This window comes from Eucyclogobius newberryi, unplaced genomic scaffold, assembly GCF_026437365.1.
Source record: "Eucyclogobius newberryi isolate DKJ021-1_F unplaced genomic scaffold, fEucNew1.0.hap1 SCAF_2, whole genome shotgun sequence".
In the NCBI taxonomy this organism is placed as follows: Eukaryota; Metazoa; Chordata; class Actinopteri; order Gobiiformes; family Gobiidae; genus Eucyclogobius; species Eucyclogobius newberryi.
Genome location: NW_027315834.1, coordinates 49,229,897 through 49,253,845, shown reverse-complemented (window position 1 = coordinate 49,253,845; position 23,949 = coordinate 49,229,897). Strand labels below are relative to the sequence as shown.

Sequence of the window (23,949 nt, the reverse complement as noted above, 5' to 3'; positions counted from 1 at the left end):
GTCCTCTCTCTGCACTCAGGGGTCCTCTCTCTGCACTCAGGGGTCCTCTCTCTGCACTCAGGGGTCCTCTCTCTGCACTCAGGGGTCCTCTCTCTGCACTCAGGGGTCCTCTCTCTGCACTCAGGGGTCCTCTCTCTGCACTCAGGGGTCCTCTCTCTGCACTCAGGGGTCCTCTCTCTGCACTCAGGGGTGCCTTGTGTTCAAACTTGAACCTTTAGGGCGGAAGTTGTCATCAAATTTGTAATCTTGGCTGTGATTGGCCAATACAAGGGTGAGTTCGTTTTGATCTAACGCGTTACAAACGTGGGTTTGAGTCCAGGACGCCCCGTCATAGAGGACATGGTCCACTCGGACTCACTGTCCCCAGCGTCCCCCGGGACATGGGAGGAGTCTCCTGGAGGTGTGAGGTGAAGACCCTCCTGACAGACTCCCACAATGCACTTGGACCAAGTCTGTCCGGCTTCCTCCTCCACCAGAGGATCCAACTCACCACCAGGTGGTGCTCTACAGCTCCGCCCCTCTCTTCACCCGAGTGTCCAGGACACAGGCCGGAGGTCAGAGGTCAGAGGACACGACAACAAAGTGGATCATTGACCTCCTGTGTCCTGGTGTCATGTGACCTGATGGACCTTGTGCTTGAACATGGTGTTTGTTCTGGACGATCCGTGACTCAGACGTCCAGTAACTGACCGCTCAGGTTCAGGTCGGGGCTCCGCCCCTCTCCAGGAGTCACCGTCATTGTCCACGTGGGCGTTGAAGTCCCCCAGTCGAACAACAGAGTCCCCGGTCAGTGCACTGTCCAGTTCCCCTCCCAAGGACTCTGAGAAGACCGTGTCCTCTGCCCGGCTGTCCCCCCGGCTGTCCCACCTGACCCTCTCTTCCACTGAAACAGATCAACTTAAGGACATTTTTATAACACTGATGTAAAAAAAGTGTTAAAAAAATAAAATCGGTCAGTTTCAGTTGTTTCTTTTGTTCCCGTTTTAACCGAAACGATCACGAAATTACGTGAACAAACACGTGACACTGAAAATAAGGATTTCAAAACGAAATAAATACGTTTGTTTGAAGCTGTTTGATGAGACGCGGCTGACGTCATCGCGTCAGGGCGCGCGCCTCTTGTGTACGTGCCGTGCGTGGGTGACGCAGAGGGCGTGTGCGCGTGCGCGCCTACGTCATCGCGCCGTCGCTTCCAGATCAGATCAGCGCGGATCAGCCGTTACACCTCAGCGCGGAAAAACAGCCTAAACGGGACTAAACGGGACAAAACCGAGCCGAAGCGGACCGACCGGGACCAAACACGAGCGTAGAGGCAAGTTTGATCCGTGTGTGACCGGAACCGGACCAGAACCGAGCCAAGTTTGTGAACTTGTACCGGAAATACGCCACGGAACCGGGCGGAGAGAGAGCGGGGTCTGAGAGCGACTGCAACCGGGCCGAAGTGTGACCAGAACCGGGCCGAAGTGTGACCAGAACCACCGGGCCGAAGTGTGACCAGAACCACCGGGCCGAAGTGTGACCAGAACCACCGGGCCGAAGTGTGACCAGAACCACCGGGCCGAAGAGTGACCAGAACCGGCTCGGAACTTGGCTGTGGACCTCAGTGTTTCATGTCCAACTTTTAACCAGTTTATTCTCCTGGTCCAGTCCTAGTCCCGGGCTAAAGCCGAGTATAACCGGTCCAGACCCGGTCCAGACCCGGTCCAGATGGAGAAGAGGAGGACCGAGTGCCCGGCGCTGCCCCCCGGGTGGAAGAAGGAAGAAGTGATCCGTAAGTCGGGCCTGAGCGCCGGGAAGAGCGACGTGTATTATTACAGGTAATAATCCAGTTATTACAACATTTACTCATATTAAAGTTATCTTTTCAAAATAAGTCATTTCAAGTTTCTTCCTGTTCCACTTTTGGAGGTTATTAATAAAAGCATGTTTTTTTTTTTTGCCAAAGCTGAATATAAAATGATAAAAGCAGAATTAGTTTGTGAAAAGTTCAAATCAATAACTTCAAATGAAAAAATATAAAAGTGTTAAACTGTGAGTCAGAGCCAGACACAGGAAGTGACATCATCAGCGCTGGTTTCACTTTGATTCTGAGTCAGTTTGAGAAATACTTCAGCCTTTACGGGAACACAAGTCCCCACAGGACCCCACAGGACCCACAGGACTCCACAGGACCCCACAGGACCCACAGGACCTGACAGGACCCCACAGGACCTGACAGGACCCCACAGGACCCACAGGACCTGACAGGACCCCACAGGACCTGACAGGACCCCACAGGACCTGACAGGACCCCACAGGACCTGACAGGACCCACAGGACCCCAAAGGACCCACAGGACCTGACAGGACCCCACAGGACCCCACAGGACCCACAGGACCCCACAGGACCCCACAGGACCCCACAGGACCCCACAGGACCCACAGGACCTGACAGGACCCCACAGGACCTGACAGGACCCCACAGGACCCCACAGGACCCACAGGACCTGACAGGACCCCACAGGACCCCACAGGACCCCACAGGACCCCACAGGACCTGACAGGACCCCACAGGACCCCACAGGACCCACAGGACCCCACAGGACCCCACAGGACCTGACAGGACCCCACAGGACCCCACAGGACCCCACAGGACCCCACAGGACCTGACAGGACCCCACAGGACCTGACAGGACCCCACAGGACCCCACAGGACCCACAGGACCTGACAGGACCCCACAGGACCCCACAGGACCCCACAGGACCCCACAGGACCTGACAGGACCCCACAGGACCCCACAGGACCCCACAGGACCCCGCAGGACCAGACAGGACCCCACAGCAGGGTATCGCGGTATCGCAAAATGCGACGCAATTTCTCTCAAATGCGATGCGTTCGTCAGAAAAAAGTGCTTTTGTGTCGCAGCTTTTGCGATTCAAAAATGTGTTCAATTGTATCACCAAAGCGCCTAAAAGTACTGATCACTGTCAATCCATCGTCAATAATGTCATGACACATGTAGGACGCTGTGTGGACATGACACATGTGGACGCTGTGTGGACATGACACATGTGGACGCTGTGTGGACATGACACATGTAGGACGCTGTGTTGTCATGACACATGTAGGACGCTGTGTGAACATGACACATGTAGGACGCTGTGTGGACATGACACATGTGGACGCTGTGTGGATATGACACATGTAGGACGCTGTGTGGACATGACACATGTAGGACGCTGTGTTGTCATGACACATGTAGGACGCTGTGTGGACATGACACATGTAGGACGCTGTGTGGACATGACACATGTAGGACGCTGTGTGGACATGACACATGTAGGACGCTGTGTGGACATGACACATGTAGGACGCTGTGTTGTCATGACACATGTAGGACGCTGTGTGGACATGACACATGTAGGACGCTGTGTGGACATGACACATGTGGACGCTGTGTGGACATGACACATGTGGACGCTGTGTGGACATGACACATGTGGACGCTGTGTGGACATGATATGTAGGACGCTGTGTTGTCATGACACATGTAGGACGCTGTGTGGACATGACACATGTAGGACGCTGTGTTGTCATGACACATGTTGGACGCTGTGTTGTCATGACACATGTAGGACGCTGTGTGGACATGACACATGTAGGGCGCTGTGTTGTCATGACACATGTAGGACGCTGTGTTGTCATGACACATGTAGGACGCTGTGTGGACATGACACATGTAGGGCGCTGTGTTGTCATGACACATGTAGGACGCTGTGTTGTCATGACACATGTAGGACGCTGTGTTGTCATGACACATGTAGGACGCTGTGTGGACATGACACATGTAGGACGCTGTGTTGTCATGACACATGTAGGACGCTGTGTGGACATGACACATGTAGGACGCTGTGTGGACATGACACATGTAGGACGCTGTGTTGTCATGACACATGTAGGACGCTGTGTTGTCATGACACATGTAGGACGCTGTGTGGACATGACACATGTAGGACGCTGTGTTGTCATGACACATGTAGGACGCTGTGTTGTCATGACACATGTAGGACGCTGTGTTGTCATGACACATGTAGGACGCTGTGTGGACATGACACATGTAGGACGCTGTGTTGTCATGACACATGTAGGACGCTGTGTTGTCATGACACATGTAGGATGCTGTGTGGACATGACGAGTCCCGCTGCTGTCTCAGATCGAGTCTGAAAGTGGGAGGAGCCACAGGTAAAGTTAGCGTCACAGATTCAGACTCTGAGGTCAGAGGTCAATAGCTCCTAAACACAAAAGTCTTTGCAGATCATTCACATAAACACTCATATTTACACTGCAGTGACACGACCTCGTTTTGGGCTCAGTGAATCACACGGATCTGAATGTGCAGAGCAGAGAGCTTAGGGACCGTCATCAAATAGCAAAACGATAAATGGAAACATTTTATAGCTGGAATGGAAAGTGAAATAGAGCGGTACAATTTGAATAACACATAAAATACAACATGATGGAAACACCACAGCAACCTTTATTTTTCCATCAGAAGCTTAACACATATTTTTTGTGGGTGTAAAGACAATTAATATGTAAATGAGACTCATGCAAATAGTCATCTGATGATGATGATGATGATGATGATGGTGATGATGGTGATGATGAGGATGATGGTGATGATGATGATGAGGATGATGATGGTGATGATGATGATGATGAGGATGATGGTGATGATGAGGAGGAGGATGATGATGATGGTGATGATGAGGATGATGATGGTGATGATGGTGATGGTGATGATGGTGATGATGAGGATGATGGTGATGATGATGATGAGGATGATGATGGTGATGATGATGATGATGAGGATGATGATGGTGATGATGAGGAGGAGGATGATGATGATGGTGATGATGAGGATGATGATGGTGATGATGGTGATGGTGATGATGAGGATGATGGTGATGATGATGATGAGGATGAGGAGGATGATGATGATGGTGATGATGGTGATGGTGATGATGGTGATGATGAGGATGATGGTGATGATGATGATGATGAGGATGATGATGGTGATGATGAGGAGGAGGATGATGATGATGGTGATGATGAGGATGATGATGGTGATGATGATGAGGATGATGATGATGAGGATGAGGATGATGATGATGGTGATGATGATGAGGATGATGAGGATGATGAGGATGAGGATGATGATGATGATGAGTAAATGAGGCCATATGACTTTGTGTTGATTAATTTCTTCAACAACTAATTTTATTTAGTTATATTCTGTTTAAAAAAAAAAGTTTTAAAAGTTCATTTGTTAGGATTTTTTTTAAATATAATGTTTACAAATACATTTTAAATAAATAATCGTGTTTATATCAATGGAAAATATTGATTGTTAGTCACTTTCGTGTTTTGCTATGCAATTATCAAATTGCTAAATATATTTGAAAAAATTAACGGATTGTTTAGCAGCTGCTGCACAAGCGAAAATCCTTAATCTGACCCCTGCACATGACCCCACATGACCCCACATGACCTGACATGACCCCTGCACATGACCCCACATGACCTGACATGACCCCTGCACATGACCCCACATGACCCCACATGACCTGACATGACCCCTGCACATGACCCCACATGACCCCACATGACCTGACATGACCCCTGCACATGACCCCACAGGACCCCACATGACCTGACATGACCCCTGCACATGACCCCACATGACCCCACATGACCTGACATGACCCCTGCACATGACCCCACATGACCCCACATGACCTGACATGACCCCTGCACATGACCCCACATGACCTGACATGACCCCTGCACATGACCCCACATGACCCCACATGACCCCTGCACATGACCCCACATGACCCCACATGACCTGACATGACCCCTGCACATGACCCCACAGGACCCCACATGACCTGACATGACCCCTGCACATGACCCCACATGACCCCACATGACCTGACATGACCCCTGCACATGACCCCACATGACCTGACATGACCCCTGCACATGACCCCACATGACCCCACATGACCTGACATGACCCCTGCACATGACCCCACATGACCCCACATGACCTGACATGACCCCTGCACATGACCCCACAGGACCCCACATGACCTGACATGACCCCTGCACATGACCCCACATGACCCCACATGACCTGACATGACCCCTGCACATGACCCCACATGACCCCACATGACCTGACATGACCCCTGCACATGACCCCACATGACCTGACATGACCCCTGCACATGACCCCACATGACCCCACATGACCCCTGCACATGACCCCACATGACCCCACATGACCTGACATGACCCCTGCACATGACCCCACAGGACCCCACATGACCTGACATGACCCCTGCACATGACCCCACATGACCCCACATGACCTGACATGACCCCTGCACATGACCCCACATGACCCCACATGACCTGACATGACCCCTGCACATGACCCCACAGGACCCCACATGACCTGACATGACCCCTGCACATGACCCCACATGACCCCACATGACCCCACATGACCTGACATGACCCCTGCACATGACCCCACATGACCTGACATGACCCCTGCACATGACCCCACATGACCCCACATGAACTGACATGACCCCACAGGACCCCACATGACCTGACATGACCCCTTTACATGACCCCACATGACCTGACATGACCCCACAGGACCCCACATGACCCACATGACCTGACATGACCCCTGCACATGACCCCACATGACCTGACATGACCCCACAGGACCCCACATGACCTGACATGACCCCTGCACATGACCCCACGTGACCTGACATGACCCCTGCACATGACCCCACATGACCTGACATGACCCCTGCACATGACCCCACATGACCTGACATGACCCACATGACCTGACATGACCCCTGCACAGGACCCTACATGACCTGACATGACCCACATGACCTGACATGACCCCTGCAATGGACCCCATATGACCTGACATGACCCCATATGACCTGACCCCACAGGACCCAACATGACCTGACATGACCCCACATGACCTGACATGACCCCACAGGACCCCACATGACCTGACATGACCCACAGGACCCCACATGACCTGACATGACCCCACAGGACCCCACAGGACCCCACATGACCTGACATGACCCAACATGACCTGACATGACCCCTGCACAGGAACCCACATGACCTGAAATGACCCCTGCACATGACCCCACATGACTTGACATGACCCCACAGGACCCCACATGACCCACATGACCTGACATGACCCCTGCACATGACCCCACATGACCTGACATGACCCCACATGACCCACCTGACATGACCCCTGCACAGGACCCCACATGACCTGACATGACCCCACAGGACCCCACATGACCTGACATGACCCCTGCACAGGACCCCACATGACCTGACATGACCCCACAGGACCCCACATGACCTGACATGACCCCTGCACAGGACCCCACATGACCTGACATGACCCCACAGGACCCCACATGACCTGACATGACCCCTGCACAGGACCCCACATGACCTGACATGACCCCTGGTCTCTCTCTCTGGTCCCTCTCTGGTCTCTCTCTCTGGTCTCTCTCTGGTCTCTCTCTCTAGTCTCTCTCTGGTCCCTCTCTGGTGTCTCTCTGGTCTCTCTCTGGTCTCTCTCTAGTCTCTCTCTGGTCCCTCTCTGGTGTCTCTCTGGTCTCTCTCTGGTCTCTCTCTGGTCTCTCTCTGGTCTCTCTCTGGTCTCTCTCTGGTCTCTCTCTGGTCTCACCTGGTCTCTCTCTAGTCTCTCTCTGGTCTCTCTCTGGTCTCTCTCTGGTCTCTCTCTGGTCTCACCTGGTCTCTCTCTAGTCTCTCTCTGGTCTCTCTCTGGTCTCTCTCTGGTCTCACCTGGTCTCTCTCTAGTCTCTCTCTGGTCTCTCTCTGGTCCTTCTCTGGTCTCTCTCTGGTCTCTCTCTAGTCTCTCTCTGGTCTCTCTCTGGTCTCTCTCTGGTCTCTCTCTGGTCTCTCTCTGGTCTCTCTCTGGTCTCTCTCTGGTCTCACTCTGGTCTCTCTCTGGTCTCTCTCTGGTCTCTCTCTGGTCTCACTCTGGTCTCTCTCTGGTCTCTCTCTGGTCTCTCTCTGGTCTCTCTCTGGTCTCACCTGGTCTCTCTCTGGTCTCTCTCTGGTCTCTCTCTGGTCTCTCTCTGGTCTCACCTGGTCTCTCTCTAGTCTCTCTCTGGTCTCTCTCTGGTCTCTCTCTGGTCTCACCTGGTCTCTCTCTAGTCTCTCTCTGGTCTCTCTCTGGTCCTTCTCTGGTCTCTCTCTGGTCTCTCTCTAGTCTCTCTCTGGTCTCTCTCTGGTCTCTCTCTGGTCTCTCTCTGGTCTCTCTCTGGTCTCTCTCTGGTCTCTCTCTGGTCTCACTCTGGTCTCTCTCTGGTCTCTCTCTGGTCTCTCTCTGGTCTCTCTCTGGTCTCACCTGGTCTCTCTCTGGTTTCTTTCAGTCCGTCAGGTAAAAAGTTCCGTTCGAAGCCTCAGCTGGTGAGGTTCTTGGGTTCTTCGTTGGACTTGTCGTGTTTCGACTTCAGGACGGGAAAAGTGTCTGGAAAACTGCACAAGAGTAAACAGAGGACGAGACATGACCCCGGAGTCTCTAAGGTGACGACCTTTCACCTCCTGCACATCACACACATGACCCCGGAGTCTCTAAGGTGACGACCTTTCACCTCCTGCACATCACACACATGACCCCGAAGTCTCTAAGGTGACGACCTTTCACCTCCTGCACATCACCCACATGACCCCGGAGTCTCTAAGGTGATGATCTTTCACCTCCTGCACATCACACACATGACCCCGGAGTCTCTAAGGTGACGACCTTTCACCTCCTGCACATCACACACATGACCCCGGAGTCTCTAAGGTGACGACCTTTCACCTCCTGCACATCACACACATGACCCCGGAGTCTCTAAGGTGACGACCTTTCACCTCCTGCACATCACACACATGACCCCGAAGTCTCTAAGGTGACGACCTTTCACCTCCTGCACATCACCCACATGACCCCGGAGTCTCTAAGGTGATGATCTTTCACCTCCTGCACATCACACACATGACCCCGGAGTCTCTAAGGTGACGACCTTTCACCTCCTGCACATCACACACATGACCCCGGAGTCTCTAAGGTGACGACCTTTCACCTCCTGCACATCACACACATGACCCCGGAGTCTCTAAGGTGACGACCTTTCACCTCCTGCACATCACACACATGACCCCGGAGTCTCTAAGGTGACGACCTTTCACCTCCTGCACATCACACACATGACCCCGGAGTCTCTAAGGTGACGACCTTTCACCTCCTGCACATCACACACATGACCCCGGAGTCTCTAAGGTGACGACCTTTCACCTCCTGCACATCACACACATGACCCCGGAGTCTCTTAGGTGACGACCTTTCACCTCCTGCACATCACACACATGACCCCGGAGTCTCTAAGGTGACGACCTTTCACCTCCTGCACATCACACACATGACTCCGGAGTCTCTAAGGTGACGACCTTTCACCTCCTGCACATCACACACATGACCCCGGAGTCTCTAAGGTGACGACCTTTCACCTCCTGCACATCACACACATGACCCCGGAGTCTCTAAGGTGACGACCTTTCACCTCCTGCACATCACACACATGACCCCGGAGTCTCTAAGGTGACGACCTTTCACCTCCTGCACATCACACACATGACCCCGGAGTCTCTAAGGTGACGACCTTTCACCTCCTGCACATCACACACATGACCCCGAAGTCTCTAAGGTGACGACCTTTCACCTCCTGCACATCACCCACATGACCCCGGAGTCTCTCCATGATATTCTAATGTTTCCTGTTTCAGAGCGGGAAACCAGACCTGAACACAGCTCTTCCCATCAGACAAACAGCCTCCATCTTTAAACAACCCGTCACCAAGGTAACCAGTCACCCTGACAACAAGGTGAAGAGCGACCAGCAGAGGGCGACAGAGCAGCCCAGGCAGGTGAGGCATCATGGGTAATGCAGGTGAGGCATCATGGGTAATATAGGTGAGGCATCATGGGTAATGTAGGTGAGGCATCATGGGTAATGTAGGTGAGACATCATGGGTAATGCAGCTGAGGCATCATGGGTAATGTAGGTGAGGCATCACGGGTAATGCAGGTGAAGCATCATGGGTAATGCAGCTGAGGCATCATGGGTAATGTAGGTGAGGCATCATGGGTAATAGGTGAGGCATCATGGGTAATGTAGGTGAGGCATCATGGGTAATGTAGGTGAGGCATCACGGGTAATGTAGGTGAGGCATCACGGGTAATGTAGGTGAGGCATCATGGGTAATGTTGGTGAGGCATCATGGGTAATGTAGGTAGTAGTCTTGTGCAGGTGCAGCAGTCTTGTGCAGGTGCAGTAGTCTTGTGCAGGTGCAGTAGTCTTGTGCAGGTGCAGCAGTCTTGTGCAGGTGCAGTAGTCTTGTGCAGGTGCAGTAGTCTTGTGCAGGTGCAGTAGTCTTGTGTAGGTGCAGTAGTCTTGTGCAGGTGCAGTAGTCTTGTGCAGGTGCAGTAGTCTTGTGTAGGTGCAGCAGTCTTGTGCAGGTGCAGCAGTCTTGTGCAGGTGCAGTAGTCTTGTGCAGGTGCAGTAGTCTTGTGCAGGTGCAGTAGTCTTGTGCAGGTGCAGCAGTCTTGTGCAGGTGCAGTAGTCTTGTGCAGGTGCAGCAGTCTTGTGCAGGTGCAGTAGTCTTGTGCAGGTGCAGCAGTCTTGTGCAGGTGCAGTAGTCTTGTGTAGGTGCAGCAGTCTTGTGCAGGTGCAGTAGTCTTGTGCAGGTGCAGTAGTCTTGTGCAGGTGCAGTAGTCTTGTGCAGGTGCAGCAGTCTTGTGCAGGTGCAGTAGTCTTTGCAGGTGCAGTAGTCTTGTGCAGGTGCAGTAGTCTTGTGCAGGTGCAGTAGTCTTGTGTAGGTGCAGCAGTCTTGTGCAGGTGCAGCAGTCTTGTGCAGGTGCAGTAGTCTTGTGCAGGTGCAGTAGTCTTGTGCAGGTGCAGTAGTCTTGTGCAGGTGCAGCAGTCTTGTGCAGGTGCAGTAGTCTTGTGCAGGTGCAGTAGTCTTGTGCAGGTGCAGTAGTCTTGTGCAGGTGCAGTAGTCTTGTGCAGGTGCAGCAGTCTTGTGCAGGTGCAGTAGTCTTGTGCAGGTGCAGTAGTCTTGTGCAGGTGCAGTAGTCTTGTGCAGGTGCAGTAGTCTTGTGCAGGTGCACAAGAAACAGGAGTGAGGGGCCACGGGCCATACAGGAGTGAGGGGCCATACAGGAGTGAGGGGCCATACAGGAGTGAGGGGCCACACAGGAGTGAGGGGCCACACAGGAGTGAGGGGCCACACAGGAGTGAGGGGCCACACAGGAGTGAGGGGCCACACAGGAGTGAGGGGCCATACAGGAGTGAGGGGCCACACAGGAGTGAGGGGCCATACAGGAGTGGGGGGGGGCATACAGGAGTGGGGGGCCATACAGGAGTGGGGGGGCCATACAGGAGTGAGGGGCCATACAGGAGTGAGGGGCCACACAGGAGTGAGGGGTCACACAGGAGTGAGGGGCCATACAGGAGTGAGGGGCCATACAGGAGTGAGAGGCCACACAGGAGTGAGGGGCCATACAGGAGTGAGGGGCCATACAGGAGTGAGGGGGCCACACGAGTGAGGGGCCATACAGGAGTGGGGGGGGCATACAGGAGTGAGGGACCACACAGGAGTCAGGGGCCACACAGGAGTGAGGGGCCACACAGGAGTGAGGTCCTGTGTGGCCACACAGGAGTGAGGGGCCACACAGGAGTGAGGGGCCACACAGGAGTGAGGTCCTGTGTGGCCACACAGGAGTGAGGGGCCACACAGGAGTGAGGGGCCACACAGGAGTGGGTGCTGACCAGCAAAGACTCAAAACACAGAGTCGTCCAGTGGATGGTGATGTCATAAATTGGGTTAAGTCTTTCTAAAGGTCAGAGGTGGCGCCAATAAGAGAACGTTTCAGTTTTTGTACGTTTAATTTGTCTCCAGACCTTGGACAAATATCATGATGAACATGCATCATATGGAGTTTGTAAAGTTCTGGTTTGGTCAAATATAATAGAAAATCATCTGCAGCAACTTTATGTTCCGTCCAGTCGACTGTAAAACTGTGAATTGATTTTAATCGTCTCATAAATTTGGCCAATGGTTCAAACACAAAGCAAATATGAGGAGAGACCAGGCACAGCCCTGTCTGACCCCTCTGTCCACAGTCAGTGAGTCTGTCATGTGACCATTAAAAGCACAACATTATAAACAGCAGAAACTGAAGAAACAGAAGAAGTTTGTTCTTTGCACTTTCATCTTCATCTTTTGATTTGTTTGTTGTTTGTTGTTTGTTGCAGTTGTTTTGGGAGAAGAGACTGAAAGGCCTGAGGTCTTCAGACGTCACACAAGAACCTGTGAGGACCTTCCACCTGCCGTCAGGACTGCAGTGTGAGTACTGCTCGTGCTGCAGCATCACTATGTTCATATACATTTACACACTTTCACCTTCAAACGTGACATTCCATTCTAATGTCATAACTATCAAATCAAATCAAATCAATTTATTTTTGTAAGGCCCAAAATCACAACAACAGTTGCCTCTGAGGGCCACAACTACTGTAGTATTAAATATCTTTATGAAATATTTCCTTTAAGTAAAAGTGTCTCTGATCTGGATGTTTGAGAGTGGTGCAGGTGCAGCTGGTACAGCAGGTGCAGCAGGTGCAGCAGGTGTAGCAGGTGCAGCTGGTACAGCAGGTGCAGCAGGTAAAGCAGGTGCAGCAGGTGAAGCAGGTACAGCAGGTGCAGCAGGTGCAGCAGGTGCAGCAGGTACAGCAGGTACAGCAGGTACAGCAGGTGCAGCAGGTGCAGCAGGTGCAGCAGGTGAAGCAGGTACAGCAGGTGCAGCAGGTGAAGCAGGTGTAGCTGGTACAGCAGGTGCAGCAGGTGCAGCAGGTAAAGCAGGTGCAGCAGGTGCAGCAGGTAAAGCAGGTGCAGCAGGTGCAGCAGGTAAAGCAGGTGCAGCAGGTGAAGCAGGTGTAGCTGGTACAGCAGGTGCAGCAGGTGCAGCAGGTGTAGCTGGTACAGCAGGTGCAGCAGGTGCAGCAGGTGTAGCTGGTACAGCAGGTGCAGCAGGTGTAGCTGGTACAGCAGGTACAGCAGGTGCAGCTGGTGTAGCAGGTGCAGCAGGTGCAGCAGGTGAAGCAGGTGTAGCTGGTACAGCAGGTGCAGCAGGTGCAGCAGGTGCAGCAGGTGAAGCAGGTGTAGCTGGTACAGCAGGTGCAGCAGGTGAAGCAGGTACAGCAGGTGCAGCAGGTGAAGCAGGTACAGCAGGTGCAGCAGGTGTAGCTGGTAAAGCAGGTACAGCAGGTGCAGCAGGTGAAGCAGGTACAGCAGGTGCAGCAGGTGAAGCAGGTACAGCAGGTGCAGCAGGTGTAGCTGGTAAAGCAGGTACAGCAGGTGCAGCAGGTGAAGCAGGTACAGCAGGTGCAGCAGGTACAGCAGGTACAGCAGGTGCAGCAGGTGAAGCAGGTACAGCAGGTGCAGCAGGTGTAGCTGGTACAGCAGGTGAAGCAGGTACAGCAGGTGCAGCAGGTACAGCAGGTACAGCAGGTGCAGCAGGTGAAGCAGGTACAGCAGGTGCAGCAGGTGTAGCTGGTAAAGCAGGTACAGCAGGTGCAGCAGGTGAAGCAGGTACAGCAGGTGCAGCAGGTGAAGCAGGTACAGCAGGTGCAGCAGGTGTAGCTGGTAAAGCAGGTACAGCAGGTGCAGCAGGTGAAGCAGGTACAGCAGGTGCAGCAGGTGTAGCTGGTACAGCAGGTGCAGCAGGTGCAGTTGGAGTGTTTGTGATTTGCCACTTTTACTTTCCTTTTTTTTATAATTAGGTGTTTAAATTTTTCTTTATGATGAACTTTTAACAAAAAATTTAGAAACATTAAAAACAACAAAAACAAAACAAGAGCAGAGAGAATGACAGACATGAATCAATAAAAACTGAAACAAACGTCTCTCTTTGTCCACAGAAAACTCTAACCCATTTTAAATGTTATAATTGTCATGACTTGGTTTAATTTCTTGGTGAAAATCACTCGTTATTTATAAAAACCTATAAAAGTCCTGTTTTTCTATCAATGTTCTTATCCATTTTGATGAAAATGCATCACATTAGTTATGTAAATGTAAATATAACAGAACAACATCTGAAACAGGCAACTTTATGTTCCGTACCATCGATTGTAACTGTGAATTGTTTTTGATTGTCTAATGAATTGGGCCAATTGTTCCAAATACAGAGCAAACATGAGGAGAGACCAGGCACAGCCCTGTCTGACCCCTCTGTCCAGAGCAAACATGAGGAGAGACCAGGCACAGCCCTGTCTGACCCCTCTGTCCAGAGCAAACATGAGGAGAGACCAGGCACAGCCCTGTCTGACCCCTCTGTCCAGAGCAAACATGAGGAGAGACCAGGCACAGCCCTGTCTGACCCCTCTGTCACTCTCTGCTCTACATGTGATGATGTCATCAGACCTTTAAACACATTTTAACACAGTAAAAGTGTAAATCTGTCTTTGTTACTTTAGGTCTTTATTTGCTTTAGAGTCGGTTTAGTCCAGACAAACGTCTCATGAGACAAATACAATGACATGACACTACTGCAGTCTGTCTCCCACAGGGGGCGTGGCTCTGGGAGGGCATCTGACTGTGTGTGTGCTCCTCAGGCATCGGGCCGGCCCCGTCCCAGGACTGTCTGCTCTGGGCCATCGCCTCGGCCCTTCACCTGAGCTCGGGGCCCATCAGTGGACAAAGCTCCAGCGCCGAGAAGAACCCGAGCGTCTGGACCAACACCACCCAACCACCATGTCGAGGCTTCACTGTGACCGAGCAGCACATCAGGTCTGAACTAGGCTGAACCAGGCTAAACCAGGTCTGAACCAGGCTAAACCAGGTCTGAACCAGGTCTGAACCAGGCTAAACCAGGCTGAACCAGGCTAAACCAGGTCTGAACCAGGCTAAACCAGGCTAAACCAGGCTGAACCAGGCTGAACCAGGTCTGAACCAGGTCTGAACCAGGCTAAACCAGGCTGAACCAGGCTAAACCAGGTCTGAACCAGGCTAAACCAGGTCTGAACCAGGCTGAACCAGCCTAAACCAGGTCTGAACCAGGCTAAACCAGGCTAAACCAGGTCTGAACCAGGCTGAACCAGGCTAAACCAGGTCTGAACCAGGCTAAACCAGGTCTGAACCAGGCTGAACCAGGCTAAACCAGGTCTGAACCAGGCTGAACCAGGCTAAACCAGGCTAAACCAGGCTAAACCAGGTCAAAACCAGGCTGAACCAGGTCTGAACCAGGCTGAACCAGGCTAAACCAGGTCTGAACCAGGCTAAACCAGGGCTGAACCAGGCTAAACCAGGCTAAACCAGGTCTGAACCAGGCTGAACCAGGCTAAACCAGGGCTGAACCAGGCTGAACCAGGCTAAACCAGGCTGAACCAGGCTGAACCAGGTCTGAACCAGTCTGAACCAGGCTGAACCAGTCTGAACCAGGCTGAACCAGGCTAAACCAGGTCTGAACCAGGCTAAACCAGGTCTGAACCAGGCTAAACCAGGCTGAACCAGGCTAAACCAGGTCTGAACCAGGCTGAACCAGCCTAAACCAGGTCTGAACCAGGCTAAACCAGGCTAAACCAGGTCTGAACCAGGCTGAACCAGGCTAAACCAGGTCTGAACCAGGCTAAACCAGGTCTGAACCAGGCTGAACCAGGCTAAACCAGGCTGAACCAGGCTAAACCAGGCTAAACCAGGCTAAACCAGGTCAAAACCAGACTGAACCAGGCTGAACCAGGTCTGAACCAGGCTGAACCAGGCTAAACCAGGTCTGAACCAGGCTAAACCAGGGCTGAACCAGGCTAAACCAGGTCTGAACCAGGCTGAACCAGGCTAAACCAGGGCTGAACCAGGCTGAACCAGGCTAAACCAGGCTAAACCAGGTCAAAACCAGGCTGAACCAGGCTGAACCAGGTCTGAACCAGGCTGAACCAGGCTAAACCAGGTCTGAACCAGGCTAAACCAGGCTAAACCAGGTCTGAACCAGGCTAAACCAGGCTGAACCAGGCTAAACCAGGTCTGAACCAGGCTGAACCAGCCTAAACCAGGTCTGAACCAGGCTAAACCAGGCTAAACCAGGTCTGAACCAGGCTGAACCAGGCTAAACCAGGTCTGAACCAGGCTAAACCAGGTCTGAACCAGGCTGAACCAGGCTAAACCAGGTCTGAACCAGGCTGAACCAGGCTAAACCAGGCTAAACCAGGCTAAACCAGGTCAAAACCAGACTGAACCAGGCTGAACCAGGTCTGAACCAGGCTGAACCAGGCTAAACCAGGTCTGAACCAGGCTAAACCAGGGCTAAACCAGGGCTGAACCAGGCTAAACCAGGCTAAACCAGGTTGAACCAGGCTAAACCAGGTCTGAACCAGGCTGAACCAGGCTAAACCAGGTCAAAACCAGGCTGAACCAGGTCTGAACCAGGCTGAACCAGGTCTGAACCAGGCTGAACCAGGCTAAACCAGGTCTGAACCAGGCTAAACCAGGCTAAACCAGGTCTGAACCAGGCTGAACCAGGCTAAACCAGGTCTGAACCAGCCTGAACCAGGCCTGAACCAGGCCTAAACCAGGACTAAACCAGGACTAAACCAGGTCTAAACCAGGACTAAACCAGGCCTAAACCAGGTCTAAACCAGGACTAAACCGGGACTAAACCGGGACTAAACCGGGACTAAACCGGGACTAAACCGGGACTAAACCAGGACTAAACCAGGACTAAACCAGGTCTGTGTCTTCAGGGAGCAGGAGCAGGTAGTGAACCAGGTTCGCCGCAGTTTGGAGGAGGCCCTCACCGCAGACTCTTTGGCCCGAAGCGCCGAGAGCACGAGAGAGAGAAGAGCACGCTGACCAATCACAGGTGAGCTCCTGCTGACCAATCACATAACATTGTATAATACATTGTGTTGTTTAAAGACACAACATGAAGCTATTGTCAGGAATCATTACATCCAACATGTGAGGGACATGTGAGGGACATGTGAGGGACATGTGAGGGACATGTGAGGGACATGTGAGGGACATGTGAGGGACATGTGAGGGACATGTGAGGGGCATGTGAGGGACATGTGAGGGGCATGTGAGGGACATGTGAGGGACATGTGAGGGACATGTGAGGGACATGTGAGGGGCATGTGAGGGACATGTGAGGGGCATGTGAGGGGCATGTGAGGGACATGTGAGGGACATGTGAGGGGCATGTGAGGGGCATGTGAGGGACATGTGAGGGGCATGTGAGGGACATGTGAGGGACATGTGAGGGGCATGTGAGGGACATGTGAGGGACATGTGAGGGGCATGTGAGGGACATGTGAGGGGCATGTGAGGGGCATGTGAGGGACATGTGAGGGACATGTGAGGGGCATGTGAGGGACATGTGAGGGACATGTGAAGGAATGAAGGAAACCAGGACTAAACCAGGACTAAACCAGGTCTAAACCAGGTCTAAACCAGGACTAAACCAGGTCTAAACCAGGACTAAACCAGGACTAAACCAGATCTAAACCAGGACTAAACCAGGTCTAAACCAGGTCTAAACCAGGTCTAAACCAGGACTAAACCAGGTCTAAACCAGGTCTAAACCAGGACTAAACCAGGTCTAAACCAGGACTAAACCAGGACTAAACCAGGACTAAACCAGGTCTAAACCAGGTCTAAACCAGGACTAAACCAGGACTAAACCAGGTCTAAACCAGGACTAAACCAGGACTAAACCAGGACTAAACCAGGTCTAAACCAGGACTAAACCAGGTCTAAACCAGGTCTAAACCAGGTCTAAACCAGGTCTAAACCAGGACTAAACCAGGTCTAAACCAGGTCTAAACCAGGACTAAACCAGGTCTAAACCAGGTCTAAACCAGGTCTAAACCAGGTCTAAACCAGGACTAAACCAGGACTAAACCAGGTCTAAACCAGGACTAAACCAGGTCTAAACCAGGACTAAACCAGGTCTAAACCAGGTCTAAACCAGGACTAAACCAGGTCTAAACCAGGTCTAAACCAGGTCTAAACCTTCTCTTTTTTCTTTGTCACAGGAACGTTTTCATCTTAATCAAAAACAAGGACAAAACCTACAGCCTTAAACCTGACCTGCCACTTCAAAGAGGCTCCGCCTTCTTCGCCCAGGCTCCACCCCCATCACACAGACTCCATCCCCTGGTCGCCACGGAGATGAGAAGAGAATTCAGCCACAGGATGGAGCACAAACGCAGACTCGTGGTTCTGAAGAGTTAGACACGCCCCCTTTTCCACTCCTAACACTTTGGATGAACTTGGACACGTGTTGGACATGTGTTGAACTTGGACACGTGTTGGACATGTGTTGGACACGTGTTGAACTTGGACACGTGTTGGACTGTGCACGTGGAGCTCCTCCAGGGTCGTGAAGACGCCACAGAAAAAGTGTTAGAAAAGACGTGACGTGACTGTGAAAAGCTCCGTGACCTTTGACCTTTGGACCAGTTTTAAAATGTTCTTTGGGTTCGTCAGAATCAGGTCGAAGTGAGAATAATCCTCAGCCAGAAATAAAAATGTTAATAACAATAATAATCCAGAAACGCCGTTGACTTTGTCCTTAAACGATGCATTTATATTCAAACTGAATCATTTTGATGCCAAGCACTTCTCAACCAATCAGAGCTCAGGACAGACAGGAGGCGGGGCTTAGTGTGTCATTTTAATAGATTTATACAAATGTGTGTTTTACTTTTGCTGCTTTGGTTCATCAGGGTTTTGATTCGATCATGAATTAATTATGAAACATATTTAAATATGATATAAAATAAAAGTGTCGACTGTAGTAAAAGCACAACTTTGTCACACAAATGAAGTCTTTTATTATGAAACATGATGAAAGCTGCGCTCTGATTGGCTGCGTTCTTCCCGTTTGCTGTTTGGCTGGAGCAGTGCATCATGGGAGTGCCACACTGGGGTCATTCTTTCATCTCACACTTGGTGGTGGTCAGCCACAACTGCCCTGGGGCGGTTTGACGGACACAAGGCTGCCAATCTGCCACACCCACTGCCACACCCGCTGCCACACCCACCGCCACACCCACTGCCACACCCGCTGCCACACCCGCTGCCACACCCACCGCCACACCCACCGCCACACCCACTGCCACACCCACTGCCACACCCGCTGCCACACCCGCTGCCACACCCACCATCACACCCACTGCCACACCCACCGCCACACCCACTGCCACGCCCGCTCGTTTTCCTCATGAACTGTTTCGCTCTCGACGAAAGACGGTTTCAGACACTTCTCTAAACTTCTGACCTCTGACCTCTGACCTCTGCTCCCACTGGAGGTCCTGGTGATGGTGGGGGGGCTGTGGGCTGTTACTGCTCCACCTCCTGTAGACAGACTCCTCCCCCTCCCAGATGAGCCCGATGAGGGCGGTGTCGTCATGGCGATGAGGGTGGTGTCGTCATGGTGATGAGGGTGGTGTCGTCATGGCGATGAGGGCGGTGTCGTCATGGCGATGAGGGCGGTGTCGTCATGGAGATGAGGGCGGTGTCGTCATGGCGATGAGGGCGGTGTCGTCATGGTGAAGAGGGTGGTGTTGTCATGGTAATGAGGGCGTGTTGTCATGGTGATGAGGGAGGTGTCGTCATGGTGATGAGGGTGGTGTCGTCATGGTGATGAGGGGGTGTTGTCATGGTGATGAGGGCGGTGTCGTCATGGTGATGAGGGCGGTGTTGTCATGGTGATGAGGGTGGTGTCGTCATGGTGATGAGGGGGTGTTGTCATGGTGATGAGGGTGGTGTCGTCATGGCGATGAGGGAGGTGTCGTCATGGTGATGAGGGGGTGTTGTCATGGTGATGAGGGCGGTGTCGTCATGGTGATGAGGGGGTGTTGTCATGGTGATGAGGGTGGTGTCGTCATGGCGATGAGGGAGGTGTCGTCATGGTGATGAGGGGGTGTTGTCATGGTGATGAGGGTGGTGTCGTCATGGTGATGAGGGGGTGTTGTCATGGTGATGAGGGTGGTGTCGTCATGGTGATGAGGGCGGTTTCGTCATGGCGATGAGGGGGTGTTGTCATGGTGATGAGGGCGGTGTCGTCATGGTGATGAGGGGGTGTTGTCATGGTGATGAGGGTGGTGTCGTCATGGTGATGAGGGCGGTTTCGTCATGGCGATGAGGGGGTGTTGTCATGGTGATGAGGGCGGTGTCGTCATGGTGATGAGGGCGGTGTCGTCATGGTGATGAGGGCGGTGTCGTCATGGTGATGAGGGTGGTGTCGTCATGGTGATGAGGGGGTGTTGTCATGGTGATGAGGGGGTGTCATCATGGTGATGAGGGTGGTGTCGTCATGGCGATGAGGGTGGTGTCGTCATGGTGATGAGGGGGTGTCATCATGGTGATGAGGGCGGTGTCGTCATGGCGATGAGGGCGGTGTCCTCGGTGTCGTCATGGCGATGAGGCCTCCTGCTCCTGTTATTCCTCCTACAAGTGTTAAAAGGTCGTTTTATTTCTTCTCCAGTTCCCTCAGAAAACTTCCCTTTCACAGATCTACTTCCTGTTTTGTGCAGAGTACTTCCTGTTTGAGGTTTGTTGCTTCACAGGAACAGAAACAACCTTTTTCTTCTGGTGTCCGACATTTTATTTTATTTTTACAGGATTATTATGATGATTATTTATTTAGCGCTTTTCCACCTTCAAAGAGCTTCACTTGAGCGTGAAGTGTCTTGCCAAAGGACTTGAGAGTTTCTCTAGCGCCTCCTGTGGCGCCTGGTATTACTGCAGACTCATGTACTGACCTTAGCTTCAGAGAGAGTTCAGGTGTTTGTTCAGACTCACAGTCAATTTATTTTGTAACGCTCAAAATCACAGCAGCAGTTTCCTCTGAGGGTGACAGTGGAGGCCACAGGTCTGAAGACCTCCTGTCTGGTACCACAGGTCTGAAGACCTCCTGTCTGGTACCACAGGTCTGAAGACCTCCTGTCTGGTACCACAGGTCTGAAGACCTCCTGTCTGGTACCACAGGTCTGAAGACCTCCTGTCTGGTACCACAGGTCTGAAGACCTCCTGTCTGGTACCCCAGGTCTGAAGACCTCCTGTCTGGTACCCCAGGTCTGAAGACCTCCTGTCTGGTACCACAGGTCTGAAGACCTCCTGTCTGGTACCACAGGTCTGAAGACCTCCTGTCTGGTACCACAGGTCTGAAGACCTCCTGTCTGGTACCTGTGCCTAAGACACCGCGCCCCAAAGACCTCAACAGCTTCAGGCCGGTGGCTCTCACGTCCCACCTGATGAAGACACTGGAGCGGCTGGTCCTGGACCACCTCCGCTCCACCGTGAGCTCAGCCATGGACCCGCTGCAGTTTGCATATCGGTCTGGCATCGGAGTGGAGGACGCCGTCATCTCCTGCTGCACCGCTCTCTCTCTCACCTGGAGAAGCCTGGCAGCTCTGTGAGGATCCTGTTCTTTCATCTCTCCAGCGCCTTCAACACCATCAGCTCCTGAGGGACAAGCTGGAGACGGCTCCTGAGGGACAAGCTGGAGACGGCTCCTGAGGGACAAGCTGGAGACGGCTCCTGAGGGACAAGCTGGAGACGGCTCCTGAGGGACAAGCTGGAGACGGCTCCTGAGGAGTATGACCTGCAGAGTGGATCCTGGACTACCTCACAGACCGACCCCAGTTTGTGAGAGACTGTGTCTGACACTCGGACCTGCAGTGTGAGGGACCTGCAGTGTGGGGGACCTGCAGTGTGGGGGACCTGCAGTGTGGGGGACCTGCAGTGTGGGGGACCTGCAGTGTGTGGGGGACCTGCAGTGTGGAGGACCTGCAGTGTGGGGGACCTGCAGTGTGGAGGACCTGCAGTGTGGGGGCGCCCCAGGGAACTGTCCTCGCGCCCTTTCTCTTCACCCTTTACACTGCAGACTTCAGACACGACATGGACAGCTGTGTCCTGCAGAAGTTCTCTAACGACTCTGCCATCATCGGACTCATCACGGACGATGATGTGGAGGACAGAGGACAGAGGACAGAGGACAGAGGACAGAGGACTGGAGCAGGACTTTGTGGAACCACCTCCTCATCAACGCGGGGAAGACCAAGGAGATGGTGGTGGATTTCCGCAGACGCCACCCCACTGCCCCCTCACCAGTGAACATCCAGGGACGGGACATTGAGAGAGTGGACTCATACAAGTACCTGGGTGTTCATCTGAACCACAAACTGGACTGGACTCATAACACAGACGCACTGTACAGGAAGAGCCAGAGTCGGCTCTACCTCCTGAGGAGACTCAGGTCTTTTGGAGTGACAGGGCCACTCCTGACAGGGCCACTCCTGACAGGGCCACTCCTGACAGGGCCACTCCTGAAGACCTTCTCCTCCTCTGTGGTGCATCAGCTCCTGTAGGTGTGGTCTGCTGGAGCAGCAGCATCACAGAGAGGGAGAGGAAGAAGCTGGACACAGCTCCGTCCTGGGCTGTCCTCTGGACTCGGTGCAGGAGGTGGGGGACAGAAGGGTCCTGGCTAAACTCACATCTATGCTGGACCATGAGTGTCCCCCCCTGCAGGACACTCTGTCCCCTGCAGGACACTCACTCTGTCCCCTGCAGGACACTCTGTCCCCTGCAGGACACTCACTCTGTCCCCTGCAGGACACTCACTCTGTCCGCTGCAGGACACTCTGTCCCCTGCAGGACACTCTGTCCCCTCTGGAGAGCAGCTTCAGTGACTGATCCACCCTCGCTGTGTGAAGGAGACGTTTCACGTCCTTCTGCTGCTGTCACTCTACAACAAACACTGTTCGTCCTGAACACTCACAATTACTGACGTGACACATGCAATGGTATTTATTTATTTTTAGGCCTGAGCGCCACAAGCTGCGAGAGGCCTATTAATCTCGTAACTTTCGCACTTTCGCTCTCTACATTCTGGCTATTTCCCTTTTCTAAAATAAAAGAATGTGCGCGTCAGCGCCCCCAAATGTACCAAAAATGCATTGAGAGATGGGAAATGACCCAAAAAATTCTGATGGTAGAATCATGAAATTTGGCGCAGAGGTAGATGGCGACAAGAGAAGTAAAAAATATTATTACGGCAACGCCGTCCGCCCAACCAAATGTCGGCCATATTGCTTCAAAAATGGCTAAACATGACTCGGGAGTTTTTCCAGACGTGGTACTTTTATGAACTCCTCTCAGGGCGTTGGCTCTAAAAAGCTGAAATTGTGTGAAAATGGTGCTGAGAAGTGGGACATCAAAAGTTATTCAAATGACTTTGACCCTGTCACAGTTTCTGTGGGTTTGGGCGAAGCCACAAACTGTAGCTAGAATTTCATAAATCTCCCAAATTTAACATTTCTGCCGTTTGCACAGATAAAGTCCAAATTGCGTCAAATTAGAATCAGTTGTTAAACTCTTTGCCCTAAACCTACTTGAAGTGAAATAAATTAATTTGGCGCCACAGCGCCCCCTACAGAGTTTATATGGAGGTTAAATGTTTAGTTTTGCAAAATTTTATGAAATTTGACACAAAACTCAATTTTGGCCCCATCAAAAAGTCAATGACTCATGTCATAATTGTTATATCGTTGCCGTAGCGATGACCGAAACCTCCCATGTTATTCCAATGGGGAAATCGCCAGAACATGTTTACACTTTAGACTTTCACAAACTCCTCCCCCTCAGGGCGTTGACTCCTCCCCCTCAGGGCGTTGACTCCTCCCCCTCAGGGCGTTGACTCCTCCCCCTCAGGGCGTTGACTCCTCCCCCTCAGGGCGTTGACTCCTCCCCCTCAG

The 23,949-nt window shown here is 52.4% G+C and overlaps 1 protein-coding gene across 1 annotated transcript; it reads left to right on the top strand.

Moving 5' to 3' along the window:
- Window positions 1–1,527: 1,527 nt before the first annotated feature.
- On the top strand, window positions 1,528–18,998 carry mbd2 (methyl-CpG binding domain protein 2). The gene is made up of 7 exons (XM_072453329.1): window positions 1,528–1,817; window positions 8,518–8,671; window positions 9,917–10,057; window positions 12,448–12,538; window positions 14,809–14,983; window positions 16,930–17,048; window positions 18,223–18,998. The coding sequence occupies exons 1-6, from the start codon at window positions 1,708–1,710 to the stop codon at window positions 17,036–17,038; spliced, it is 780 nt and encodes a 259-aa protein (XP_072309430.1). The 5' UTR covers window positions 1,528–1,707; the 3' UTR covers window positions 17,039–17,048; window positions 18,223–18,998.
- Window positions 18,999–23,949: the final 4,951 nt, after the last annotated feature.

Bases quoted from the DNA above. Each gene is read 5' to 3' on its own strand.
- mbd2 (XM_072453329.1), top strand. From the start codon at position 1,708: ATGGAGAAGAGGAGGACCGAGTGCCCGGCGCTGCCCCCCGGGTGGAAG. The intron at 1,818-8,517 runs GTAATAATCCAG...GGTTTCTTTCAG, and splicing joins AGCGACGTGTATTATTACAG to TCCGTCAGGTAAAAAGTTCC. The intron at 8,672-9,916 runs GTGACGACCTTT...TTCCTGTTTCAG, and splicing joins ATGACCCCGGAGTCTCTAAG to AGCGGGAAACCAGACCTGAA.